The sequence below is a fragment of the Lepisosteus oculatus genome, chromosome 11, assembly GCF_040954835.1.
Source record: "Lepisosteus oculatus isolate fLepOcu1 chromosome 11, fLepOcu1.hap2, whole genome shotgun sequence".
Classification (NCBI taxonomy): Eukaryota; Metazoa; Chordata; class Actinopteri; order Semionotiformes; family Lepisosteidae; genus Lepisosteus; species Lepisosteus oculatus.
This window is the reverse complement of record NC_090706.1, coordinates 11121864-11134701: the sequence shown is the minus strand read 5'-3', so window position 1 is coordinate 11134701 and position 12838 is coordinate 11121864. Positions and strand designations below refer to the sequence as shown.

At 38.0% G+C, this 12838-nt stretch overlaps 1 protein-coding gene across 2 annotated transcripts; it reads right to left on the bottom strand.

Moving 5' to 3' along the window:
* Window positions 1-816: 816 nt before the first annotated feature.
* Window positions 817-10865, bottom strand: hmgn2 (high mobility group nucleosomal binding domain 2). 2 transcript variants are annotated; one of them, XM_069195575.1, is made up of 6 exons: window positions 10703-10857; window positions 8794-8829; window positions 8334-8360; window positions 7989-8039; window positions 3075-3152; window positions 817-1515 (listed from the first exon to the last, which is right to left on the bottom strand). In XM_069195575.1, exons 1-6 carry the CDS (start codon window positions 10715-10717, stop codon window positions 1480-1482), a joined length of 243 nt encoding a protein of 80 aa, XP_069051676.1. In that variant the 5' UTR covers window positions 10718-10857; the 3' UTR covers window positions 817-1479. The 2 variants fall into 2 exon arrangements, 1 of the variants encoding a protein (XP_069051676.1); XR_011191070.1 differs by lacking the exon at window positions 817-1515 and adding an exon at window positions 1522-2348 and having other exon boundaries at window positions 10703-10865.
* Between the last annotated feature and the right edge of the window lie 1973 nt (window positions 10866-12838).

Genomic DNA, 12838 nt, shown 5'->3' with positions numbered 1-12838 from the left:
TCAGGAGGAAGATTTTAAAAACACATTTCACTAGTTTTACTCAGAACTGGAAGAGACCTTTTATGAGTTTAATATTTTTTTCCTGATGTCTAAACTAGTGCCTTCAATTAAAAAAATGACTTTCAATGTCCTTCCACCCCCTCATTATTTTACATTACTGAACAGATACTGATTTAACAAGCAGTTTAGTATTTGTACAACAGTGAGTTAATCTAAAAAAATCTTGCTAAAGCCATGTAACATAAATGCTTTAAATAAGTTTCAAGTTGTTACAGTTCAAATGTATTTTAATAAATATTTAATATAACGACAAGACAGATACTTCTACCCCAATATAGTTGGCTGCGCATTTAAACACAAATGATTGGGTTGCTGAGAAAAGTATGTTAAATTAGAGGTGTGTGCGCTTTAGAGAAACTAATCTTCATGAAACAACCCAAATAACTGACAATAAACCAAGGTCAGAAAAACATGTTGGGGAAGCATAGTAAATTAACCTTTCAACTTTCAAATACTCCTTTGATGTATCCCCTGAATATTTTTTACCTAATGTCTTACAAAACTTGCACTACGTTTTTATCTCAAGTAATACAAGTTCAGTAAAATATGTGAACTTATACTGCTCAGACCATTTGGATAAATGAGAAAACTATGAAACATGGCTTTATTACAACTGTTGATTACAAATTGTAGGGCTTATTCAAGACACTAACATTTAATTCCTGTTGTGATATAGTAGTGAACAAGAGAAACAAAATACAATTTTTATGCCATTTCACAAAAACGCACACAAATTCCAAATAACCAAGCCAAAGAGACTTTTCTGTATTTCTTTTATTAATGCAAACTTGCAAAGAACGTCACGATTTTTGGGAGGCTGCCTGAAGCTTCCTTCCAATCTCTACAAAAACAAAACAACTCCATCGGTTTAAAAAGACGTTAAGTTCACATTTTAAATTTAACAAGAGGGTTGTTTTTTTTTTTACTTTTTTGCCATTCCTGCTGTTCTTTACTTTCATTATATGTGGATGTGCTTGGATTTTAAACTACGCATTTGTATCTACTTAGCTGAAATTATATATTTATTAAAAAAAACATCTGATAGGGAAAAAGGTTATCCCTTCAACATCTACTTTTTAAAAATATAAGTTAGCTGCCTTATGATAAGGTTTGGTATTTAAACTTGTATTTTAAAAACCAAAATGTAGAGAAAAAAATCAACATTCAGCAGTTTTTAAACTTTATTACAAAGGGCACAACCTTGCTTTAACATTGTACGGACGGAGTTTTTCTAACAATGGCATAAAAAAAGTTTTAAACTAACAATAACCCCTTTTGCACACAGTTTCAAATACATCAAATGTAAGCTAACAATGGATTTCTAACAACTGCATTTTTATATAAAACTTGATAAAAAATAGTTATTTCAAACTGTACAGTCACCAAGTACATAGAATTATCAAAAGATTAAAACGCAGTTTACTTGGCGTCGCCAGCCGACTCGGTCTTCTGTGCCTATAAAAATAACAAAGGTTTATCACCGAGTCAGACACCACATATAAAACACTACTGGACGGGACAAAAATCTCTTGTCGCTGAATTCAGCCAAATACAGCAGTCAGCATCATTATCAAGGTAAAAAAGTGAATGTAATTCTGAACTTCCAGACACCTTTTGACACCATTTGAAAAAATCCTATATCTGTGCTTTCATAGACTAAACTGTGAGTTTATAAGAATTGTGTTTTAAAATATTTTCCATTCTCCTCTATTTGGATGTACTGATGTTTAAGTGTTCATTCTAGGAACCATTCAAATTTTTTCTGTTAGAAATTTCAAGGTCAATGAGACTGCACTGTCTGCGCCTTTGTAAAATGAGATTTTTTGGGATTACTTCTGTATTGAGAACAAATGTCACATCCGTATTTTCCAGTTCTTATCAACATTAAAATGCAATTTCACTGTTAATGGAACAAAGTTTTGTAAAGTTAATATATTTGTGACACTTTCAGAGGTATCAATCTGATCATTTGAGGACTATGAAATTCTAAACTGCAATTCAGCTTTGCAGGTAAGCTTGTGGGGCAAAGGGAGAGAGATATTCAGGGAGAAAAATACAACTCTGCAGTTACATACAATTTCACTTCTTGAAAACATTTATCCACTTGACTAATAAGTACACAGTAAAATGAAATAGAAAACGCTAGAGTGAAATCTAATTTTCTTCACTCAAAAAGTCTACTATAAAACTTCAGAAGCTGATGAAGTGAAGAAATTGAGGGTGAAGTGTTATCAAATATGGCTGTTCTACTTCACAGGATCAAGTTCTCAGTCACAGCATCAAGCCATCTGTAAAACGTCAGATGTATTTGTGGTTGATAAACTAGGCTAAAAGAAGCTGGTACACAAAACATTACTATTACACATGTACTCTCTTGAATTTGAGGACAAAATTAAGTTTAAACCACTTTTTTGTTCCGTAATAGAATCTAATAAAATGGAAATGGAAGAATCTAATAGAATAAAATAAAATGGAAAAACTTAAATCCAGGCATTGAGAGCATATCTAGAATTTCAGCAAAAACAAATATGGCAAACGCACATCTTAAGCTTTCAGTTTTATACACTAACCTATCCTAGCAACTGGGGAGTGCATATGTGTAAAAATGAGTTTTCCTATTTGTAACTTATGTTTTAAACAACATTCTGTAATCCTAATAATTGTGTTTTTGATCATACAACATGTTACAGCAAAGAACATAGATAAGCCTACTACTGCAGTCAAGAGTTCACCAGTGCAGACTATTAATTTATTTCCTGTCCTTATCTGTAGTGAAGACATAGTCCAGCTACAAAAACCACAGTCCAGTGAAATTCCCTCTTGATTTCAAGGAAGTTACCAAATGTAGACAGCACACTGTGGTCAGTGGTCATGGGGGCAAACAAGGACAAAAGGGGAGAGGGCAATCACCAAGCAATCAGCCTACTATAGTCCTGGAGGCAGCCTGAGATCAAACCGTCTCTTTTAACACAAATCACTAATGGGTGTGTATAAGGTGTGAGCGGATCACTTACCTGATCCGTCTTGGCATCACCATTTTCAGCAGGGTTGTTTCCAGCATCACCTTTCCCCTTTTTCCCTTTAACTGCCTTCTGCAAAACAAAATACTTCTTAAATACAGTACAGGAAACACACTGGAGATTACAGAACATATGAACAAATCAGCTACAATTTTAATGTATTTTATCTCACTGAAAGAATAAATTTAAAGAAGTACCAACAGAACAACAGTTAAAACTGAACTAAACCGCTAGCCCCTTACAGGCCACTTCTGCCTAGAAGAGATGTGCCTTTAAACATCTCACATTATTTTGGAAAGTATAAACAGAACAGGTGTGGTCCAGGGACTCAATTCAAGGTAACCCCTTGAGCATCAATATCCAAAAGAAAAAAACAAACAAAATGTTTTTATTTTTCTTTCTTCAAAAGTTAGTTTGTGACTGTTAAAGGTGTGCTCCACATTTCAAGTCCCAGATTTTTTCTCTAATATGCCTACTACTTAGGGTATCTGAATCTGAAACTGATAGAACAAAGATATCAAATTCTGCATGAGGTTTTATAAAGCCAGGTCTAAGGGCCGGTCTCTACACATCTCCAAAATGTAACATTGGGCAAATCTTTATGACCACTTTTACACAAGTTTTATTAACAATGTTACCTTCTGGCACGTGATATTTCTAATTGCATAAAGGTAAATTTTCATAGAAAGAGGCCTTCTTGGAGAGCTTTAAGGGGCCAGTAATGTACCAATACGTATGCATGACAAATACCCTCAATTCATATGCCACAGCTGAAAAGACACTTTTTTTCTGTTAACTCATTAGTCTTGTTATGTATTTCCATCAGTATAAGTAGTGATATTACGAACCTAACAAGGTTTTTTTAGTCTTTCAAAATAAGCTTTTCTCAGCCTTTGAAGGTAGTCCATCTTTTTAAAAAACATTTAATAATGCAATTCACACACTAAGCAACACACAACATACAAGTCACAATATTTACAAACAGGCTATGCATGTTTACTAGGTAATGATAAGCTTGTTTTAATCCTTTCAAGACAAACTGGCCACCAGACTCATGGTCTCCACAGCCATCTTTACCTTTGTTCGCTACTTAAAAAAAATGCAAACAGTAAGACAATCAAATTCCCTAAACTAATCAAACCACTTGAAGTTTGGAATGTTCATGTAGCCAACAGTAGTTTTGTCGCTGACATGTTTGAAATGGTGCAAATCTCTAAAAGAAAAATAATGAGGCTTTTCTTTCAAATTAGTGTTTACCTGACCAAAATTTACTTTTCAAAACAATATGTAAAAAAGAAACATGATAAGCACAAAATGGACCAAAATATTTAAATACATAAAGTACATAATATCGTACATATTCAAACAACACTAAGTGCACACAGTGAACTGCGGCATTATTTGTTGCTGAAGTCTTTTTTAGATTTTTTGGTGCCAGCAGTGGCTCCTGTTCCACAAGGCCGAAGTGCTCAAAGGTCCTACTTCTTTTTCAGACGTATGTGCCACTTTTTGAAGCAGTTTCTGTCAACAATTAAGCATAAAGGTACGTTGCAACCTTCAAACCTCCAGGGCGTTTTCATCCTGCGTTTTTCCTCAGTGCATAGAACACAATATTTACATCAAATGGTGGACTTCAAACAGGACTTTAGTACCATACCCTCTGTGATGGCTACAGGGACACACAGTGCCGGTTTTTCAGTGCTTGGACAGTTCTTCTCCTGCTCCTCAACCCTCGTTGTCAACAAGCTGTATACACAGCAATTCTCTGAAACCTTTTTGAGTAAGTGCTCGATATTTCTGAATCTGAGAGTTCCTTATGAAGGATCAAACTATTAACAGCAGCTATGTCAACGAGGTGATAGAAAAGTTTCTTGTACCAACTCATGGTTTTCTGTGCCGTGATGTAATGTTTAATAAGGGCATCTGACAAATCCACACCTCCCATGTGCTGACTGTAGGCCTTGATTGGCTCAGGGACAGGTACAGACGTCACCCTCCAAGTCCCATCTTGGTTCTTCCAGCTGGACTGTTTCTCCTTTGTATGCTTTATGGATGGAACTGCACACTGTCACTTCATGTGTGTCCATCCATTTGGTGAACAGCAGTTCACCACTCCTTATTCAGCCCAATGTCCCTCTTTTATCTTTAGGGAGATAATTTTCTTTTGTGTATGGGAAACCCCGAGTATTCTGCCTTATTGTTCCACAAGCTCCAAACTTCTGTTTGTAAAGCTCTCGAAACAGTTCTGTGCTGGTGTAAAAATTGTAAACATACAAATGGCACCCTGTGCCTAAGTATGACACCTTTATAAGGTTCATAACACAATCATAACTCAGTCCTTTACCAAAAGCAATCTGAGATTTCCTTGTGTAGATACTGAAGTCACAGGTGTATCCACTGTTGGAATCTGCCAGCACAAACAGCTTGAAGCCCCATTTTGCTGGCTTTGCCTTCGGGGGTGATAGTATATCCGACAGGCTAAGAGCAAGGAATCCAAAGGAGGTCTGAGATGGAAAAGGCTATCGTGTTTTTGAGTTCCTCTTGTCTGATTATTCTTCTGATCTTCCTCTGGATCACTTATGTGTAGATTCCAGGAGATGGCTTCAAATCTTTTCCTGGACATAACACTACAGCAGAATGGAATTCCATATGGCCTACGCAGACTCCAGTAATCTCTCACACTATGAGCTGTTAGGAGCCCCATGAAAATTATACTACCAATGAAACTGATACATTCCTTCACTGAAACAGGAACCCAATGGTCTTGTTTTCCCTTAGCCTTCTGCACAGCGTATTTATTTGTGTTTATACACAGACTTTGTACAACATTCATACTGAAAAAAGGGTGGAAAAGATCTAGCAGGGAATACTTCTTTGTGGTGTACAGTTGTGGTCCAGGTGTACATGCTGGACAGAAGCGGAACTACACAGGTTTCACATCTTCTTCCCTTGCACTCTTCCACCTTTCCTCAGAGTCTGAGACTGAGCTCACCCTGCTGCACACCAATGGTTCTGCATACATGGGTGGTGGGCTACAAGGATAAGGTGTAGGAATCAAATTGCCTTCTCTTCCTCAGAGGAGCATTAGTACTCAGATAAGTTGAGGTAGTGGGGGTGTCTTCTTCAATCTCTTCACTGAAAATAAAAAAATGAAATTTAGAAAAAAACATAATTGGAAGTTTCCATTATTTTCATTGAACTACAGAAGACGTTTCTTTCATCTCTATCTGATGGACAGGTGACACACAAAGTAACACCTTGGCCATTGAAAAGCTAAGAAAACAATTAATCTAATGTAAAAAAAAGTAATATGCAAATCTAAAAACTTTTTGGTAGATTACAGATGACAATACATGCTAAAATGTATTTCTATGTACACTGTGTGACTCAAATAGTAATATTTACATTAAAACACGCATATTTAAAAATATGCATAACAATAACATCTAGAGTAATTATAATGCTATTTATGGTGTTTATTATTACATGAATAATATTATACTTACCAATCCCGAAGTGGATCTAATCCATCTTCAAATGCTGCTTTGGAGATTGAATTGGTGCTCTCCAGAACAGAGAGCTCACCGTTTTCAGCATTGCTGTCAGTCTTGCAAATCTCATCACAAACTTCAGGAATGCCACTTTCTTTGTTTTTTTCAAGCAACGGACGTGAAAAGGTGTCACAGAACATTTTTTAACTTTCGCTGCTGTGTACTGATGCGCTTGCTCTTTCTTATTGAAGTGGGTCTGAAAGGTTATATGTGTTGATAGATCATCGCTGGATTAGACTACAGACAGCCTCAACATATCACTGGGCAACTTTAGACTTCTTCTAAATCTGTAATGGTCAGAGTTTCACTGAGTGACAGCTAGTTCAGCAACTGAAGCAGCAAAACACACCAATCATTTGCAGCTTTTATCATACCAGGAAGGACTGGAGACACCGCAACGGGGATATCTCAGTAATGGAATCGCGTGTTTGGAAAATTATTTTGGTGTTTTACTGTAATGATGCAGGGTTGTTTTATTTAGGCAATCCTATGAAATATAAGATATGCAATAATATTTTCACTGTAAAAAAGACAAACGTGCAGTATCTGTTCATTATGTTGACAACATCATGTATCCTACTCAATCAGGAAAATGGTCTTTCATGTAAATATTGTACTGCCAGATTGGGATTTAAATATTCAGTCTTGAAGTAGAGGGCGTGTTGTTTCTTACGACATATAGTTTCCTATAGTTGTTCTGCATTTGATTTGGCTGTTAAAACTTGATGAAAGCGATTATTAGGATTGTATATTCTCCCATTCCACCCTCTTTAATATGTCTTGTTTCTTTATTTTCACTGCCATGAAAACAAATTTAGCCACTGGAATTACAGGACATGGGAGATCACTTGCACATGCAACAGTGTGTTCCGATTACAAAATACATTGTGATGATGTAAAGTGTAACTTTCAGGCACTGTCCCACAGAAGTCTGTTAGGGTATTTAAAACAAAAGAGTGACAGCTGAAGAAACTTCATTGTTTCAGATCAAAGTAAAATATTTACGAATACAACCAAAACGCTATCGGGTAGTGGTTGGTGGTTCCAGTAACGCACTGCCTATAAAACACATGAGAGTAACAACAAGCAGTAACTGCTCATTTGTTGCCAATGTTTAAGCAAAAAAAAATGAACAAAGGATTTCCCCTCCTTGAAACTGCAGGAGTATCCCTGGCTCCCAATATCACATTCATCTGGCATCCTACCACTCGACAAGGCACCAAAAAATTAATCCAACCTGCACTCAATCAACTGTAAAACACAATCCATTTTTATATTTTCCCTATGCCAAACAAACATTTGAACAATTACCACATTTTTCAGTTGACAGTATTATGTAAAGAAGTAGATGCCATACCTTAGGTGCAGTCTTTTTGGGTTTGGGCTCAGGCTTTGGCGGAGCAGGTTTCTAGTAACCAAATAACAAATATTAAAAATACGGAAGTTACTGCACAAAACAATTTAGTATCCATCACTAATGAACTCCAGACCCCATATGATGAGTATTTCAGTTTAAAAAGATACAAAATCAACACTGTGAAAGGAAAGGTGAAGAAAACTACAACACATTTTTGCACAATTTCTGATCACATCTGCTGAATCACTAGCAATTTTACCACTGAAACACGTCACAAAAGTTCAAGTAACCAAGTGTTCACGAAATCTTCTCCACAGCACTCCAAAGGTTTAAAAACATACTTACAGCCAACAACCTTGCAGAACGTCTTGGCTGTGATATAGGGGGAAAAGAGAAAAACATTAGAAACCTCTTAGTTTCAATCGTAACTAAAAACTGATAAAACATTAAAAAGTATAAAATAAAAAAACAGAACTTCACTGAGGCTTATTCGGGGGTCAGTTTTTGAACAAGTAGTTACATCAGGCTAGACACAACCAAGTTTTTCTACCTAGAACACAAACTGCATATGATGAGCGAAACTGTGATTCAGTGTGCTTATTTTTCACGGGATGTGTGTGGTATGTGAAAAAATATTAAGACCAGATCAATACAGAGCAATGACATGCAAAATCTACATAATTGATAATGGCTAGATTGGCAAAACAGGTGAAAAAGAACATACACAACTGATGAGAACACTTTCGATTACAGCCAATAAAAACTGAAAATGTCTCTTCTGGAAACTTAAAATGTCATTACCAACCTCTTCCTTGGACTTGGTAGATTTATCTACTTCCATCTAAAAAAAAAAAGAAATTTTGTTATATGAAGTTAGTCAACTAAAAATAAAAGCTTAAAGACATTTTAACAGTTGTTTTGTGGGTTGCACTTAAGTTGCAAAACGCTCCACGAGAAACCAACAACCTACAAGATTCACAATCGATTCATTTAGAAACGTCATTCCATTTACCTGCAATATAAAACTTGTTTTTACCAACTAAAAACCTTTAAAAAACAATTTAAGAAATCGAATAACCCAAAATGTGTATTTATAAATATGCGATGGACTAAAAAGCCGTTTGTTTTTATCCTTTCATATTAAAACGATATTTTTATCAATCATGTTGCAATCAGAACCTACTGCTTTTATAAAACTTCTATAATTTAGCGGCAAGTTCAACGGATGAAGGATACCTGGCAAATCCTGCATATTAATGAGGTCCCAGGGTGGTCTTTTACATGTTTTATCTTTTATTAAGTTTGATATGAAACTTAATAAGATATAAGATCGGTTTTATCGAAAACGCATAAGTGCACATCATCACTTTCCACGTCCCAGCAGCTGCGGCCGCACTTCCGCGGCACTGTTTTTGGCGGCCGCTGAGTTGGCGGTTGAAAATCTCCCGCCCATATTCAAATTCAAATCTGGTGCTCGAGCCCTGCGCGCCTCCTTTATTCCTGTCAGCGCGCGCTCCTGCCCAGAAATACCGCTGAACAAAAGAAAACTGCACTTTCTGCACAACCGTTATTTCTCCTAAGACCCTCACACGGCGAAGGAGACGCACTCCACAAGATTTATTTTTCACATCCATTTTTTTCCCTCGGACTTAAGTGTAAACGTGCTCTTTTTCGTTCTGACTTATGGAGAAGGAAAGCTGGACTGCACGGCGAAACCGCCCACTTCATATTAACACAAAAACACCAACAGGAAAAAAAAAACCCAAGTCGTCTATTTTTAATTTCGAAAGACGAAGCGCCTGGCAACAAACTCGGGTTAAAGTCAACTTGACCGACCCCTGCTTTTGTAGTAAATGTTCATAATTAATATTTACCCCAGGAATAAAAAAGAAATCGACCAACTAATTATTCAACCATCCGAATTGAATATAAATGTCTCAGGAAAGGCCTTCGTAATAAAATAATTTCATTTTCCCAACTAAGCGTTAGTTTGACCGAAACAACAATAACAAAGATGGCAGCCCGAATAAAACCGAGTAGGTAGCTTGAAGACCAGCAAGCAATCGAGAAAATAAAAAAAAATAGCTTAATAACGCGGTCCTAATGTGCTGTGCCGAAAAAATACATTTTTCTAAAAAAATTCTAATTTTACATTTATCCTAGTTAATAATTCCTCAAGATTACTTTATTTTTTAATCGATACATTAAAAAAAATTAAAAACCAAACTTCTAACGACGCTTGTAAAATATTTGAGATAACCTACAAACATTTCAAAATTTACAATTTGTGATCAAATAAATATAAGGTCATGCGCACATTTGAGATACAGATGAGGAAAAATAAGGACGTGTGCTGTAAAAAAAAAGATAAAACGCAGCTCTTAAAATTGTGCCAATGCCCAGCCGGAGAGCGGTGTCTAACCACATCACAGCGCGCCAAGACCCCAGTGCAACTTATTTTTTTAAATTAACTACCACGCATGTATTTAAAAATTAAAAGGAACAAAAACAAATAATTTTTAAAAGCGAAATGACATTTTCGGAAATATTCTTCACAATTTTGACAGCGCAGATGTCTCATCTTAAAATGCTGCAAAACGCTTGCAAGAGGTAAAGGAGTTTCTACTGCACGAAAAAAACAAGCTCGGTAATTTCAAAATATACATTAACAATATGGATAGTTGCTATACGATACAGTTGCTGTATTTTCATACCTTTCTTTTAGGCATCTTAACCGCTTTCACTTGCAACACAACTAGGAGAAAAGGAAAGCTCGTTCACCGCTGCGGGCAGGTCCGGAGGAAACCGTTAAGCAATGGTAAATGTAATATAATGGCTGTATCTTTTATAAAGTTTTTATATAGAAATATAAGATGGAAACCGGTTTGAACCAGATTTTTGCATCTCGGACGCAGGCATTGGCTGGAAACCGCATCACGTGCTAGGGGGTGTAGCACCTCCCTTAAAGAGACAGGCGCCTTTTTTATGCTGTTGCAGTGCTCGACGTGGACGGGGCGCTCGGTATGGCGCTGCTGAGTTACATTTATGACGATACAGTGCTACACACCCGAAGGATTTGACTACTGACTGCAGTGTTTAAGATACACAGCAATGTGTTCGACAGCGGGGACTACTTTGTAATCCTACCATTTGCTGCCTATTTAATTTAAATACTTCAACTTTAAATTAATTGCAAATTAAACAATCCACATCCCAGGTGCAAAAATGTACTATACTGTCCAACAACATTCAGTCATTTCAGAATCAAGGAGAGACTTAAGCACTTGATTTAAGGCAACATTTAAATCTTTTCTCTCATATAGCAATGGGAAATCTTTCACCTGACAAAATAACTTGAAATTGATTAACATTAAGCTACAAAAACAGTCAATTTTAGAAATGATAGGTTGAGGTCCTAATAAAATGTGTAAGACGTAGCTCAAAGTGTGTATTTCACAGGTGGAGGGGCACTTACGCATGGAAATGTGCGTCTTCGCTGGGACTTACCTTCCAGGCATCACGCAGCTGGTAGGATAATGACTTTATTTGGCTAAAAATAACAGTTCAGTTCACAGAAGTCAGGCTGTCCATCTCCCATTGATTTTGGTGAAAGAGGGACAACTGCCAGAGAAACCCACAGGCAGAGCCATGTTCCACTCTGGCGCTTATCCACTGTCTCCATGTCGGTGAAACGGTGTTCTTCGCTGCCGTGAGAGGAAGAGGAGAAGCCCACTGCAACCACCCCCAGCACCCTGGGCTGCAGCTATTGCATGAAACAGTGCGATGGACGGGCGACACCGATCCAGGACAGCACACGCCCCTGCCCCTGCCCATTTAGGGAATGCAAGGGGAGGAGACAGGGGAGTTACAGGTCCCACAAAACCTTGTCAAGCCTCCCCACTGCTACAATCTACTGAAACCCCAGGACTATCAGGCTCCACTCTCAAAGCAGCTTAAAGCCCACTTGAAGCCTGAAGCCCCAGCCCCTCCTCTGGCCTGGAGAGCGTGGCTGAGAGCTGGGCCTTCAGAGCCGGAGCTCCGAAGCTCATCCAGGCTGCGTGGCCCATGGGATCGGAGGCCTGGCCAAGGTCTCGCCAACCTCGCGCTCTGCGCTGCGTCACGCCCTCCCCTGTTCCGCCCGACAGGAAACACTGCACAGCCCCAGCCAGGCGAAAAGATTGCTAGCTGTTAGGACGACAATGTAGGAGCCGGTCACTTGTTTTAACCGGCACGAGCGTTTGCATGCGACGAGCTAGCCAAACTTAGCAAAACCGAAAACATTCTTCTGCTTTGACCGCTCCCTCTTGACCATACTTAGTTGTTGAGGATGGCTTTCAGTATTATGAAGAAAACATCAGGAACATATACAATGTTGTTTTCACAACACACTGTTGTTGCAAACCTGTCAGGGACATGTCTGCTTCAAAACAAACACTCCTAACAGGGGGAGCATGAATCTGGAGGGCCAGAACAGTGCTCCTGGGAAGATCAGGTACATTAGTTCAGCAGATCTGGAGCAGACAGGAGATCTCCGAACCCTCAGGAGCTCTGGCAGTCCATCAGAACACACACCGCTCCTCACAGGTGGGAAGACAACGACCCGCTGCCTTTTCAATTTCAATTCACTGCCTTTAGATGTTGTGGTTTAAAACCAAACCGTAATACACTTACAAGACCTTTGCTGTGCTCTTTAGAATGCTGGCGGAAGCCGTGAAGAATGAAGGGCTTTTTGCAGTAAAGACCGCTTTACATTTTGTGAACAAATGGCATATCGGCAAAAACGCTGCAGAAAAGTACAAAAGTGCTGCAAAACAGAGAAGAGAGGGGCTTGATCCATAAACGCCACCGTC